At 39.6% G+C, this 13,210-nt stretch overlaps 1 protein-coding gene across 1 annotated transcript in view; it reads left to right on the forward strand.

Annotated features, from left to right (window-relative positions):
• The window catches only part of ddb1 (damage-specific DNA binding protein 1), a gene marked incomplete at its 5' end in the record, with an annotated part of 34,920 nt that extends 22,702 nt beyond the window's left edge, over positions 1-12,218 (forward strand). The window contains 7 exons of the mRNA XM_010774796.1: positions 403-497; positions 2,983-3,153; positions 4,818-4,927; positions 5,628-5,797; positions 8,033-8,135; positions 8,840-8,963; positions 11,537-12,218. Coding sequence (XP_010773098.1) covers positions 403-497; positions 2,983-3,153; positions 4,818-4,927; positions 5,628-5,797; positions 8,033-8,135; positions 8,840-8,963; positions 11,537-11,620 — 857 coding nt within the window. The remainder of the gene's footprint in view (positions 1-402; positions 498-2,982; positions 3,154-4,817; positions 4,928-5,627; positions 5,798-8,032; positions 8,136-8,839; positions 8,964-11,536) is intronic.
• Between the last annotated feature and the right edge of the window lie 992 nt (positions 12,219-13,210).

Below are 13,210 nucleotides of genomic sequence, written 5' to 3' on the forward strand. Positions count from 1 at the left end.
CTCTTCTTCACTCTCTCCATCTCAAGAAAACAAACACACACACACACACACACTCTCCCCTGTCTTTTCCATCAACCTTCTCTGTTTGCCTTCTCCAGCCGCTACTTTATCCTTCACCCGGTTTCATTTTCTGTCCTGTGTTTTCACTGGGGGACACTTTGTCCTACCTTCCTCTTGGTTCCCTTCTCACTTAATCATTTTCTTATCACTTCTTATCAGATTTGTCTCCTCTCACCACTCCTGATTCCCTCTGACTCTCTTTCATACTCTGGGCCTTTCAAGGTTCATTGCTTGCCTTTCATTTGACTCTTAGCTTTTCATTCAAGATATAGTCTGTGCTAGTTAAGTGGGCATTGATGTTGCCTTCGATCCGGCTGACAGACACTGTGCTCTTTCCTGCAGGTAAGCTGCAAACTGTGGCTGAGAAGGAGGTGAAAGGAGCTGTCTATTCTATGGTGGAGTTCAATGGCAAACTGTTGGCCAGCATCAATAGCACAGTAAGTAGTGCTTGTTCCGCATTGGACTGTCAGCACTTGACTTTTTCTCGCACTGTGCCACCTCTGTTTATGCACTCTATGTGAAGACTTCAAGTGAATGCATCTTGACAATGAATGGGCAGGTTACAATTTGAAATATGTTTGACATAATATGTTTTTATCAGAGTTTCTAAAAACCTTAAGACTTGTTAGCAAAGTCTCAGCCTTTAAAGAAGGAGCTGACTTCTTTCAAGTGCACCTCTAAAGACGTTGCTTGTACAAGACTTTATCACGTAGTCCGGGTATTAAAACGAGCATGTCTCAATTCTGCTTCGGTTTTTCTGCCCATATGGAAACAGAACTATCAATTGTAACATGATTATGTTTACATTGGAGATTGATATAAATAACTGGATACCCTCTACAGCTAGTGTTGGGAGGCTTTCATTCAATTCTCTTTTAACTAAACATTCTTTAACAGATCATGTGAGAATGTTTAAATACTACATGTAAATAGTTTTAAAATGCTATATATAAAATACAATACCTATTATTTTGTTAGAATATAAAATTGATATTCTTTTTCAAGTTTGTAGGCTTGTTTTTTCTTCTACAACCCTTCCCCCTAATTTCCCCATTCAACAAAACGAATACCTTTACCTGAATATATAAATGTTCGATACTGTTTTGACTCAATAAGGTTAAAACATATATTTAAATAAAAGCTTGAAAGTTGTAAAAATACCAAGACTAAGCATTTGAACATGTGTTTGGATCCAAGTTTTAAGGTTTGATACACAATCATAGTAGTCAGAGTTGGAGCGTAAGGTGGTTGAGATCATTAATTGTAACCAGCAGGAAACCCTCTGGATGATGATTTGTGTGTTTTAGAATTGTCTTTCTTTGATTTGTTTAAGAAGCATGTGATCTCTCTCTCCTCAGTCATTTCAAAGTGCAATATTGAAATAGATTCATCCCATATGGATTGCTCTGGGAAACCACTTGACATACAGTGGGAAAGAAGCCCCCCCCCCACTGTCCTGTAATAACTGGCTCACCCACACTGAGCTATAGATAGATTAAAGGATTACAAGCTTGAAAAGGAAGCTTTATCTTTAAGATATTGAGAGTTTAATAGATATGGGTTGCAGATTTCTGGAGTTCATCTCACATTACCACTCCATACCACCTCCTTTATTGAATTGGACTTTAAAGATTTATATTTCAAAAATGGTGATTAGTGGCTTAACCTTCGATGTCTTGGAGCAACTGCATCCCAGTTTAATCACAGAAAATATAAAAATGTGTATCTGTCATTATACCTTTTCTTCTTTGACAGCATCAAAACTTATTCAAGAGTGACCTGACATTACTGCTTGTAAAATGCCTTTTTGTATTAGGTTTTTTAATGATTTCTATCATCTGAACAGAGCCCACCGATGCATTATTCTTGTTCCTGTGACATTTTCTTGGCAGAATAACTTCCCATCACTTTCACTGAAAAAAAAATCAAAATCGAATTGATGTCAGTATCGGTTAATATTGGAGTTGTGGGCCTTTTATATTTCCAAGCTGTTGAAGAAATTGATACAAACAAGAGAGGAGATCTGGATCTGAGCTAAAATCAATAAAGTTTTTTTCCTGTGATAATGAGGAAACGTTTAACTGCTTGACAACCAATACATAACCTACATTTAAGAGATGAATACAATATCAGTCTCTGGATTAGGTAGATATATTTATATTGTTATGCATTTTTAGAGAATTAATAGAATTTCACTTTTTTTTTTGTGCAGCATCGTTAATGCAAAGAAGCCTAAAGTACATCACATAAAATGATTACAACGAAGAAACAAAGTTAAACAGAACAAAGAACATTTTAACTAATGTATGTTTCAAAAAACAAAAGTAAAAACTGTAAAGCCATGTGAATGAAGTTTAAAACATGAAATATGCAATACATGAAATAGAATGCCACAGAATGAAATAGAATGCCACAGAATGCTCCTGCTGTGAACTGGCTGACATTTTAGCTCCACTTTGCCATAGAATGCCAACAGTTGCTTATCTGATTCCCTCTCACAAAAACAAAAACAGAGATTCTCCTTTTCCTTTTTTATTTCTTTGAAGATGATGAGCTGAACTCTGGCTCCACATACATCGTTAATGTCACTGCGTCTTATTAGAGGTGTTGTAAAAATCATTTTGGCATCATGTGTACAGTAATTGTATCCAGACACCACCCCTCAATCCGTCACTTAACTAAAAACTATTTAAACAAATTGTAAGAAGGTGCAAATCGTGTGAAGCGGCGAGTGTAATTAGCCGTCACCAGCTCACTTAACGTGGCAGCTAATAACGTCCACTGTAATCACCTTTCACCGAAGCAGAACATATTCAGCGTGAATGCTCCTGCTGTGAACTGGCTGACATTTTAGCTCCACTTTGCTAAGTGCCGATCCTCCACCTCTTGGCAGCTTGTGTGACACCAAACTATTTGTTTCAGGTCCGTCTGTACGAGTGGACGGCTGAGAAGGAGCTGAGGACCGAGTGCAACCACTACAACAACATCATGGCTCTTTACCTGAAGACCAAAGGAGACTTCATCCTGGTGGGAGACCTGATGAGGTCCGTCCTGCTGCTGGCCTACAAACCCATGGAGGGCAACTTTGAAGAGGTGAGGAAATAACACAAGTACTCCGAAAGGGCTCGAGGATTGTGTGTGTGCTTTCTCTGTCTTTTTATCTTTCACATACTCAGCCCTTCTCACATCAAACAAACATTTGGTTGGTTTGATGTGTGACTTATCTTTGGGGCAGAAAAGTGTTATTTTTTTCTGTCTCTATCAAGCACTGTAGCTGAATTCTACCTCCCAGCTGTTTGATGGGTGGAGTGTTGAAATTGATTAGTGGCAGAAAGATAAAGAGATGTGAGGAAGAGTCACGCACGCTGGTGTAAAGGCATGCTGTGGTGCTGAGCTTCAGTTTGATAAGTGTGAGGAAAATAACTTACATTTATTCAGAAATGATACATACCGCAGTGTTCCTCAAAACTTCAGATTAAAAATAGAAGTTTGTAACTATCGGAAATACAATTTTCTAATACACCGAGAAATAAAGGTGCCAAGAACCATATATGTTTCAGTTTATTTGTTTATAGTGTCGTGGATAGTCTTGTTTCTTTGGCTTGTCCCAATAGGAGAAACCTGTTTGACTTATTTTCTAACCGTCCACTCTGAACTCTTCCAGAGGGTTCTACCTAGAGCTCGTATAAAAGGAATGTACCTAGAACCATCTGTCGGGTCTGTCTAGCACATTTACACCTTTTTATAAGGCTCTACAGAGAACCCTTTTATATTACAAGGGTCTTGAACAAGGGGCTCTAGAAAAGCCTTATAAATGTGTGCCCTATTGCCCTCTTATAAACACATTTTATTCTACAGACGAGGCAACAATACACATTGAGTTCCATATTGTATATTGTGGTTAAAGTAACCCTAACACTCCAACAGTCATTTTTATTCAAAAATGTCAGCCTGCGTCTATGGGGACTTTATCAAACCGCTTCAAGAGGCTAAACAGCGGAAATAAAGTGAATATTGGACTTGCATTTTTCAGTTTGCCAAGAACTTCACTTACCTAAAAGTGTTTTTCTAAAGGTTCTCCATAACGACTTTCTTCTCCTCTCCCCAGGTTCTTCTTTAATGAGTGGTATTCTAATATAACGCTGAGTAATGAAGGACATAACATACCCCCTGACATGTGAAACAATTCCTTCAACTGGTATATACTCCTAAAGTGATGTGATATACTCCTAAAGGGATGTGATATACTGTGATATACTCCTAAAGGGATGTGATATACTCCTAAAGGGATGTGATATACTCCTAAAGGGATGTGATATACTCCTAAAGTCATGTGAGGCAAAAAAAAGCCAGAAAGTTAAGAGTCTGCACTCTTGTCTTTCTAAATATAACAATACAGAGGGTTTTTCCTTCACTAAAGCTTCTTGGGCCGAGCATCCGTCACAGTCTCTAATCACGATGCTCACAGAGTGCAGGCCTGCATAGATAGTACAGATGCTTCGGGCGTTTCACTATTTTCTTCCTTTTTTGTGGCATGCTCGTTTCTTCAAGGGTGTTTAAAAAGTCTATTATGGCTCTTGTAGTGAAACACACTGGCTGGGGTTTGGATTTCATCACTTGTGTGCAGTCAGCGCTTCTTTGCTCATAGATTATACAGTCTCTACTTGGAGGCACGAACCACACTGCTATCAGCCCAAGTCCTCTGCGTTGTTTACCGTTTTACCCAACACATCTGATTATTACATTTGTTTCCTCAGATTGCACGTGACTTTAATCCTAATTGGATGAGTGCTGTGGAAATCCTGGATGACGACAACTTCCTTGGGGCAGAGAACGCCTTCAATCTGTTTGTCTGCCAGAAGGACAGGTGAGTGTCTAATTTCTACAGCTGAATTTGAACCTTTCCAGTAGACTTGTTTGATCCCTTGGGCTCTTCCTCTATAGCTGAACTGACACAAATTATCTCAATGGCCTCCTCTATATCCACTGAAATCAACTTGAAGTCATTGGAGGTTGCTCCTTCTTTACTGAGTCCCATGTTGCTCCTTACAGCAGCATCATTCATAGGAATGTGTTTTAACTCCATTGTCGCACCATTTGTTTTTTTGAATGTATGAGTCATTTTACCACATAGCTATTATCCGTTCAGTCCTTTTTAGACGAGTGTTGATTTCATAAAAAGAAAGATGTGGTCTGAGAGTGTTATTATGCCAACACTTATTATCCACCTAATACATCAGGTCGGACCACTCTATGCTTTTGACCTTTATTTTTGAATCGCATCTCTCTTGCTGTGGCCCTCCCTGCTTTTCTTCACCTTTTTATCCATTACTGCTCTGGCATTCTCTGACCTTTTTCAACACTTTTGATATCTCTGCCCCTCTTGTTTTTTCTTTTGCTTAATCAATCACTTTTGCCCTCAAAATTGTCTAACTTTGCCATCCATTTATTTTAGTTTTACACTCTCATTTGATCTCCCCCGTCTTCACCGCTCTACCTCCCACACGTTCCTAATCGCTCCCTCTCCCTTCTTTGTATTTCTCTCCCACCGTCCTTCCTACGGTCAGTGCGGCCACCACAGACGAGGAGCGGCAGCACCTGCAGGAGGTGGGGGTCTTCCACCTCGGGGAGTTTGTAAATGTCTTCTGCCACGGCTCGCTGGTGCTGCAGAACCTGGGCGAGAGCTCCACCCCCACCCAGGGCTCCGTGCTCTTCGGCACCGTTAACGGGATGATTGGTAGGCCCACGGACAATTTCACACTCACAGAAGCATATACACACCATTTCCTGCATGTATTTGAACACCTGCTGTAGTATATATCAACTTTGTTATGAACCACAAAAGAAAATGATTTTTGCTAAGGGTCTAAGTTGACCCCAGGTGTTCAATTTAACCTCTAAAAGGAATATTTTAACATCTAAGGAAAGCTCAACCTTCGCTTTGATTCAGAGGAAATGAACAAAACGTGTTTTCTCAAGATAATCTACAGAGTTCTCTCATTCTGTTTTACTTTAATTAGAAAACAGTTGACATCTGAAACTCTAAACCCACTGATAAGTTCCCAGTCGCCAATTTTAACAAGTGTTATAATGTATTTAGATTAAATCAAGTGAAAGGCATCTTGAAATAGTCGACTTTCAGTCAGCAAAATGCCAGGAAAAAAAACAGCGTGAACAATACGTTTGAATGCTTCACCTCCACTTGTAACTTTGATGCTGTAGCAGCTGAACTCAGACCAATTACTGAGTACACAAACCTTTGTGAAAACCATTTATTCAGAGCTCATATTTCCATTTCAGAAAGAGCAAAGAGATGATAGTTGTACACCTCATTGCTCAGATTAAAGCAGCAACTTTCAGGCTGGCTTTAATGATGTCAGAGATGAGAAATAGAACATCGTTGTGACACAGTAGTAATTTACAATGTGCGCCCTCACAGCACCAACAGCACAGCACATTATTCCACCTCGACACCTTGTGTTATTCTTTAAAAAGTCTCTGAGGAAAGTTTAACAGGAAATGAGATCCACCGTGTACATCCCAGTAAAAACTTTCTGAAGTAACCCGTACATTGAAATTGGCTTCAGTGTGTAATGAAGAAAAATAGCTCAGGTCGTCTTATCGCTCCTAGACATGTTGTGATATATTAGACGAGAAGAAGCTGCTGGCCACACCCTTAACTTGCCAACCAAGTGGACCAACTCCTAATAAACTTGTTTTGTCTTCATAACCTAGACATTGTGTGATGGATGTTACAAATGAAGATGGCTGTGTTTGCATACATACTGCATATTACATACTCAACCAGTATGTACTGCATACAACCTACTAAATGAACAGCAGAGTGGTCACACTGAAGTTAAATCAAGCGAAACATCTCTGCATCACATGACTGTACCGATTATGACATTAATGCTACGAGCTACCGCTCAATGAAAATGGTCCTTCGCAAGTTTAAAACAGTTAATATTTTAGTGTTTAATATTTATCTGAAGTACATTCTGAATGTGAGCTCCCACTCCTTTTTCTCTTTACTGTAACATCACTCAACATTATTCTTAATTATTAAATGTTGACGATTAATTATCTAAACGCCTGCCTCGCTGTCCCAAGAGTTGCACATTTTGGGACAGTTGAGTTCAATAAGCCCACATCTTGTACTTTAAAAAATGGTGCTAATTTGGTTCGCATCCAGGGGTTTCTCGCATACACAAAATCCACAAATACATTATTTGGTTCCAGCTTCTCGAATGTGAAGATGTTCTGCATTTTGTAACTCAGTGAATAAATCCTCTCTGGTTGTTTGACTGTGAGTCAGTTAGTGAGTTGGGTATGTTGGCTCGGACAGAACGAGTTCTTTCAAGTTGTTATGCCATTTTTTTCTAATTTTCTTTTTAGAAACGTATAAAATAGAATAAAAACCGGTATGAAAAGAACTAGATTGATTGATAATGAAATAATCAATAGTAATCCACCAGCTCGTAGCAGTTTTTACCCAACTCTGCCTTGCCAATGCGTGTTAATTCACAAGTTTCTTTTTTTTTAACTGCATTGTCAATCTCAGTGCAATCTATTTCCCCGGAGCATCAAACTGAAGCACTCACAGAACATGAACATTTGTATACTCCCTTAAAGCTCTGACATTTACAGGGACATTTCTCTCAAAATAAACCGTCTTAGTCATGAATGATTGAAGCATTCAAATCATGCTACTTTACTCCCTACATTGTCTTAGCGAACAAGCATGAAACTTGCATTAGGAGACTTGTGATCACACTAAGGATCTCCTTATTTATTAATTATAGAGCTTTTATGAGTTCTGTGTTGAAGCCAGTGTGGCTTTCTTCTCACTGATGATACATCAAAAGTACCATCTGCTGCAGTGAAGTGTGGTTTTGAACCTTACACCTTAAAAAAAAGGAGGGAGGGTTGTGTTGATGTTTCTGTGTGTGTGTGTGTGTGTGTGTGTTAGGTCTGGTGACGTCCCTGTCTGAGGGCTGGTACAGTCTCCTCCTGGACCTGCAGAACCGCCTCAACAAAGTCATTAAGAGCGTGGGGAAGATCGAGCACAGCTTATATCCTTCTTATATGTTCACACCTTTCCTCCATCTTTCACCACCCGCACTGACAGGTGTGGTTGAAGTAACTAAACATGCAGGGAAGTCACAAAGTGATGATAGATGCTTTAATTAGCTTCAAATGCATAACATCGTTTATACAGTATGTAGCCACTTTGCCAAAGGGTGTGATGATTTCATTTCTATATTCTATTCTATATTTCATTTTTTGCATTGTGTTTCATCTAAAACATTTATGTTTAAGAGCACTTCTAAGAGAAAACTATACATTTTTAAAAGATCGCTCTGGCTTCTAGGGAAATTGTGTGGAAAATGTTAATCAAGAAAATAATTGTCAGAATTGTGTGATGAAAGTTGATGGTCACTATTGTATTTTAAAAAACCTCAAACTGTGAGCAATTTGTATAATTTCAATGATTTTTTTTTTTTTACATGTTGATATAGAAATTAAGGGTGATTTCAACCCAGATGAACTGGAGGTGTTTTGTAATCAACATCTCACATTAAAATCCATGTACAAACTTTAAATACCAGATCTGTTCAAATTCAACCAGCGACCTTAGCTGTTTTTTATTCATTCCTTCATATCATACTGTTTTTTTGTTGACTTTGCCTGAGGTAAAATACGTGATATTGTACCTAAAGTGCTATCCTTAGGTGAAACAGCACCCTTGTATTGATTTTCCTTGACTGCGCTTCACCTGGAGGTCCTTCCACACAGAGCGCAAGACAGAGCAGGCCACGGGATTCATCGACGGAGATCTGATCGAGAGCTTCCTGGATCTCGGTCGAGCCAAGATGCAGGAGGTCGTCAGCACTCTGCAGGTAGGAGCTCAGCACACTCATCCAGGCTCACACACTGCGAGTACAACCAGAGGAAATGTGATCCTACCTTCTTCTCTGAAAATATATATCTAGACTTGTTCAATGTTGTGAACACATTGCATGTCTTCATACTCAAGGACATTAAACACTAAGGTATTGTGCGTATTCAACAGCTTGATCATTGTCAGGTTGTGATAACAGCTTGTGGTGACCTGTTATAAACCCAATTACGGGTTTATAGTCCTATGTCAAAATTGGATTAAGGGGGGAATCCAACTCCACCTCCGCTAGATAAATGGTGTATAATCTGTGCGTAATGTAAGATGCAATTGGGTTGTAGTCTTAAATTAATCATAGGTGTCTTCTAAGTCAATTTAAACCAATTAGTGTGGCATCTCATATTCCCATTCAAAGCCAGGTGCAATCCAGCGCATGGATATTTAAATTGTGGATTTGGCAAATTGCAAAAGCGGCTTTGCCCAGCAGATGTATTTTGTCCTTTGCCGCTGGACGCTCTGCCACGCCAAGTCTCCAATCCTCAATCCCCTGTACCATGCACACCTCCATTTGACAGCATATAAGGAAGAAAAGGCATAAAAAACATATAGAATTCCGCAATTGTGATTCCCAAAACTATCTAAATCATTGTATGAGAATAAACCCTTAAAATATCATTGAAAACATATATTGATAAATAATGAAAACTGTATTGTTTGCGAAGCGACCCATTGAGGAATAAAGCTGAGCTCCGCTGCAGAGGGACAGCAAAAATGTGCTGAAAAATCAACCCGAATGAAACGAGTGTGTGCCAGAAGGGGAGAGGAGACGCTGAGCACAACCAGCACTTACGGCTCTTCATGTTGATAAGAAAAAAGATGTGTGGAGAGCCTCTGAGTGAGAGACAGAGGGAATGGGCTGCTTATGACACGAGTCACGTCTGTTGCGCTGATCTCCGGTCAGAGCGGTCACCGGGGAGCAGAGGAGCCGACAACATGCTGCAGGTCGAGAGCACAGAACGCTTGAGAGACTTACTTCATTATATTTTCAATTATAACCTTCTGCCTGCTCATTGCATTTTCCTTAACATGAATGGAACATTACCACTATTAATTGGTGCTGCAGTGCGTCCATGTTTCAAAGCATCTTAATGATACAGAATTTGCAAAACATGTTTTGTCATTGACCTCAAACTGGGTTTTTCGTCATCGGAGCAATCACTTTCTGCGGCCTTAGACTGATAGATAGCAATGCCTGAGCACACCCCATTATAAGACCATCAAACCCTAGGGTGCATAGTGAGAGCCATTAGATGTGCTACTCGCGCAATGTTGGAGCCAGGCAAGAGAATGGGAACTGCCTTGGTCTACAACTAGCGCTGTACTGTGCGCTGCTCGGCCCAGGTTAAAGGAGAGGCCCGGAGACATCACTGTTATTAGAGTCTGGGCCTCTGCTCCAATAACAGCAAACAAAAACGGTTGTCATTTGTTTATTTGGCTTTTTTTTATCGTTTATTTAGCAGGGATAATGCACAATAATGAACACTTAAAACAATAAAATGTGTCAAGCGTAAATATGCCAGATTTAGCTTTGAGCTAATATCCATCCGCAGTCACTCACATAAAACATTTAAGAAAATGACATGACACCGCTTGAAGCGCTGTTGAATTTCAAAGACGCGTTTGACAGTTTTATTAGCTGCTCCTTTGCTTTGTGTGTGGGAACTGGGAATAATGTTCATGGTAGAACAGGTGGCTAGATCATTTTTGGCAGATAAACAATTAAACACATTCTGCTTTATATTTGTTCTACTCTCCTGGGATTTAAAAAAAGTATTTAGCTGAGAAACAAAGAATTGTCCTTAGTTCTCTCTTAAGACCAGCTAATAGACAGCCAGGAAACATGTTGCCTCTTCAGTTGCTCATTTACATTTTTAAACAATACAAATATGCACCGTTAAAATAATTACTGGTAGACCTGTAATCTTATTATTTGTGATTAGTGCTGCAGCTGATGATTAAGGTCATAATCCAAATCTGACGATAAGCTTGATTAATCATAGAATAGTGAGAAATACCTGTCTTCATTTCCTATATAGTGACGTCATCCTTACCAATTCCCTACCAAGAGTCTTAAATATAGCTAACTATCATATTGAGGTACTTGGAACTGTGAGGTGTTTGACATTTTAGCATTGTTTTGAACTAAAGGGTTGCTTATTAATGAAATCTGCTTCTCATCTAATCTATTAATCGACAAGTCTTTGCAGCTTACCGAACTGCTTTAATTTCAACATTAAGTCCTATGTTAAAGGGCAAGGTGTAAAACAACAAAGACGACCAGATGATGGTCACATTGAAACAAAGAAGAAGCCAAAAATTGGTGACAAATTATACGTTGATGATTTTTATGAGCTTCTTAAAGCATCTTGCCTCTGAACAACTGAAAACAATTGCCAAAAAAAGGTGAAACATTTCTAGATACTAATTGTAGAGTAAATAAAAAGAGCCTTCCTTTCCTCACCTGTTTATCTTTGGTTCTAATGTGGAGGCTCACTGTTTGTTTGTCACTTGTAGATCGATGACGGCAGCGGCATGAAGCGTGAGGCCACAGTGGACGAGGTCATTAAGATAGTGGAGGAGTTGACGAGGATCCACTAACCACCCCCCACCCCCTCGCTGAGTGAGAGGAGAGTGCCCGAGGTAGAGCAATGGTAAAAAAGCCCAGGAACGGTTTGGGTTTTGCAGATTTGTAAATAGTTATAAATAAACAGTGCGTGCATGTTCGTCCTTCAGACTTCAATGAATTGTAAAACCGGTAAGGCACTGAAGGTGCCGCACGTAGACATCAAACCAGAGTTTCCCGGCGAAGTGCATAGCATCCTGTTTGGACGACAATAAGACCAAAGTGAAGACATTGGTCGAGTGTGTGTGCGTGTGCGTGTGTGTGTGTGTGTGTGTGCGCGTGTGCGTGTGTGCGTGCGTGTGTGTGCGTGTGTGGAGTAATGTGTGATTATAAATAGGAGAAATCAGAGATTTTCCTCACCAAAAACATTCTCTGGGATATTTGTGACCATAACAGATCCTCTACCTAACCCCACAGTTAAATCTGACTGGCTTTCACTTTTCAAGACATAATTATATTCTGGAGTTACCACGCTGTACGAAAAACAAAATGAGGAAAAAGATAGATTTATAGCTATTTTGTCTCTGTGATGTTTTTTTTGTTTATTCTAATAAACGTTGCTTTAGTACTGTTGACATTTGTGTTGGTTTTTGTCCTCAAAACATGGCGGCTCTGCTCCTATAACAAGTTATAGGCAACGTTTTCAATGGATATGCTTCATTTCTAGCTACGCTAACTGCGTGGCTCTATGAATGGCAATGTGGGTCTGTTGATCTGTTCACTTCTTAAGTCCAGACTGAAATATGTCAACAGCCAATAAAATGAAACATGAAATCTATTTGCTCCCAATATTTAGGGGCGTAAAATATCCTCTTGTGGGACTACAAGGTAAAAATGTGGAATATGCCATTTCCTATTCTATCAAATTGGCACAAACGTTTGAAGACATTCATGATTCCCAGACGTCGAATCCTACTGACCTTAGTTAGTGATCTTTTCTTCTTTTTTTTTTAAATCAAATATCCCCACAGTTAATTCAATGTATTCCTGTAGAAGTTGGTGCTGACATTCATGATCCCCAGACATATTATGCTAAAAAAAATGTCAGGTTCATTTGTATTTTGTGCCTCTACTGTGACATGTTTCTACGCTTTAAGGTTAAAAAAGCTCTTTGTTTTTCTCATACTGCCTGTGCTGCAGCACCTCTTTTCACCCTCTGTCTGAAACCAGAGCCCAGTCTGCTCTGATTGGTTAGCTGGCTGGCTGTGTTGTGATTGGTCCACCACTTAGAGATGTCCCACCCATTACCCTAACGCTTACAATGTGGTGAGTGCTACCCAATAGATGCACTAGTATTACAAAGTGATGTTACGTTATGATGTCACGGACGTAAACAAAGGAGTCCAATGGAGGCGTTTCAGGCAGGAGGGAGTGTGTGGGAGAGAAACTCCCTCTGGATGGAACTTTCGGATTTTAGCCTTTGCAGACCATTTACATGCACACAAACCTATATAACACTACATGAAAGGGAAACCCCCATAGAGCATAATAGGGCCTCTTTAAACTCCTGATCTTACACCTAGCTTCATCACCATGTGTTTTTGCTTTTCAACATAAAATATGAT

Source organism: Notothenia coriiceps, unplaced genomic scaffold (assembly GCF_000735185.1).
Source record: "Notothenia coriiceps isolate Sejong01 unplaced genomic scaffold, NC01 NC01_scaffold00014640, whole genome shotgun sequence".
Classification (NCBI taxonomy): Eukaryota; Metazoa; Chordata; class Actinopteri; order Perciformes; family Nototheniidae; genus Notothenia; species Notothenia coriiceps.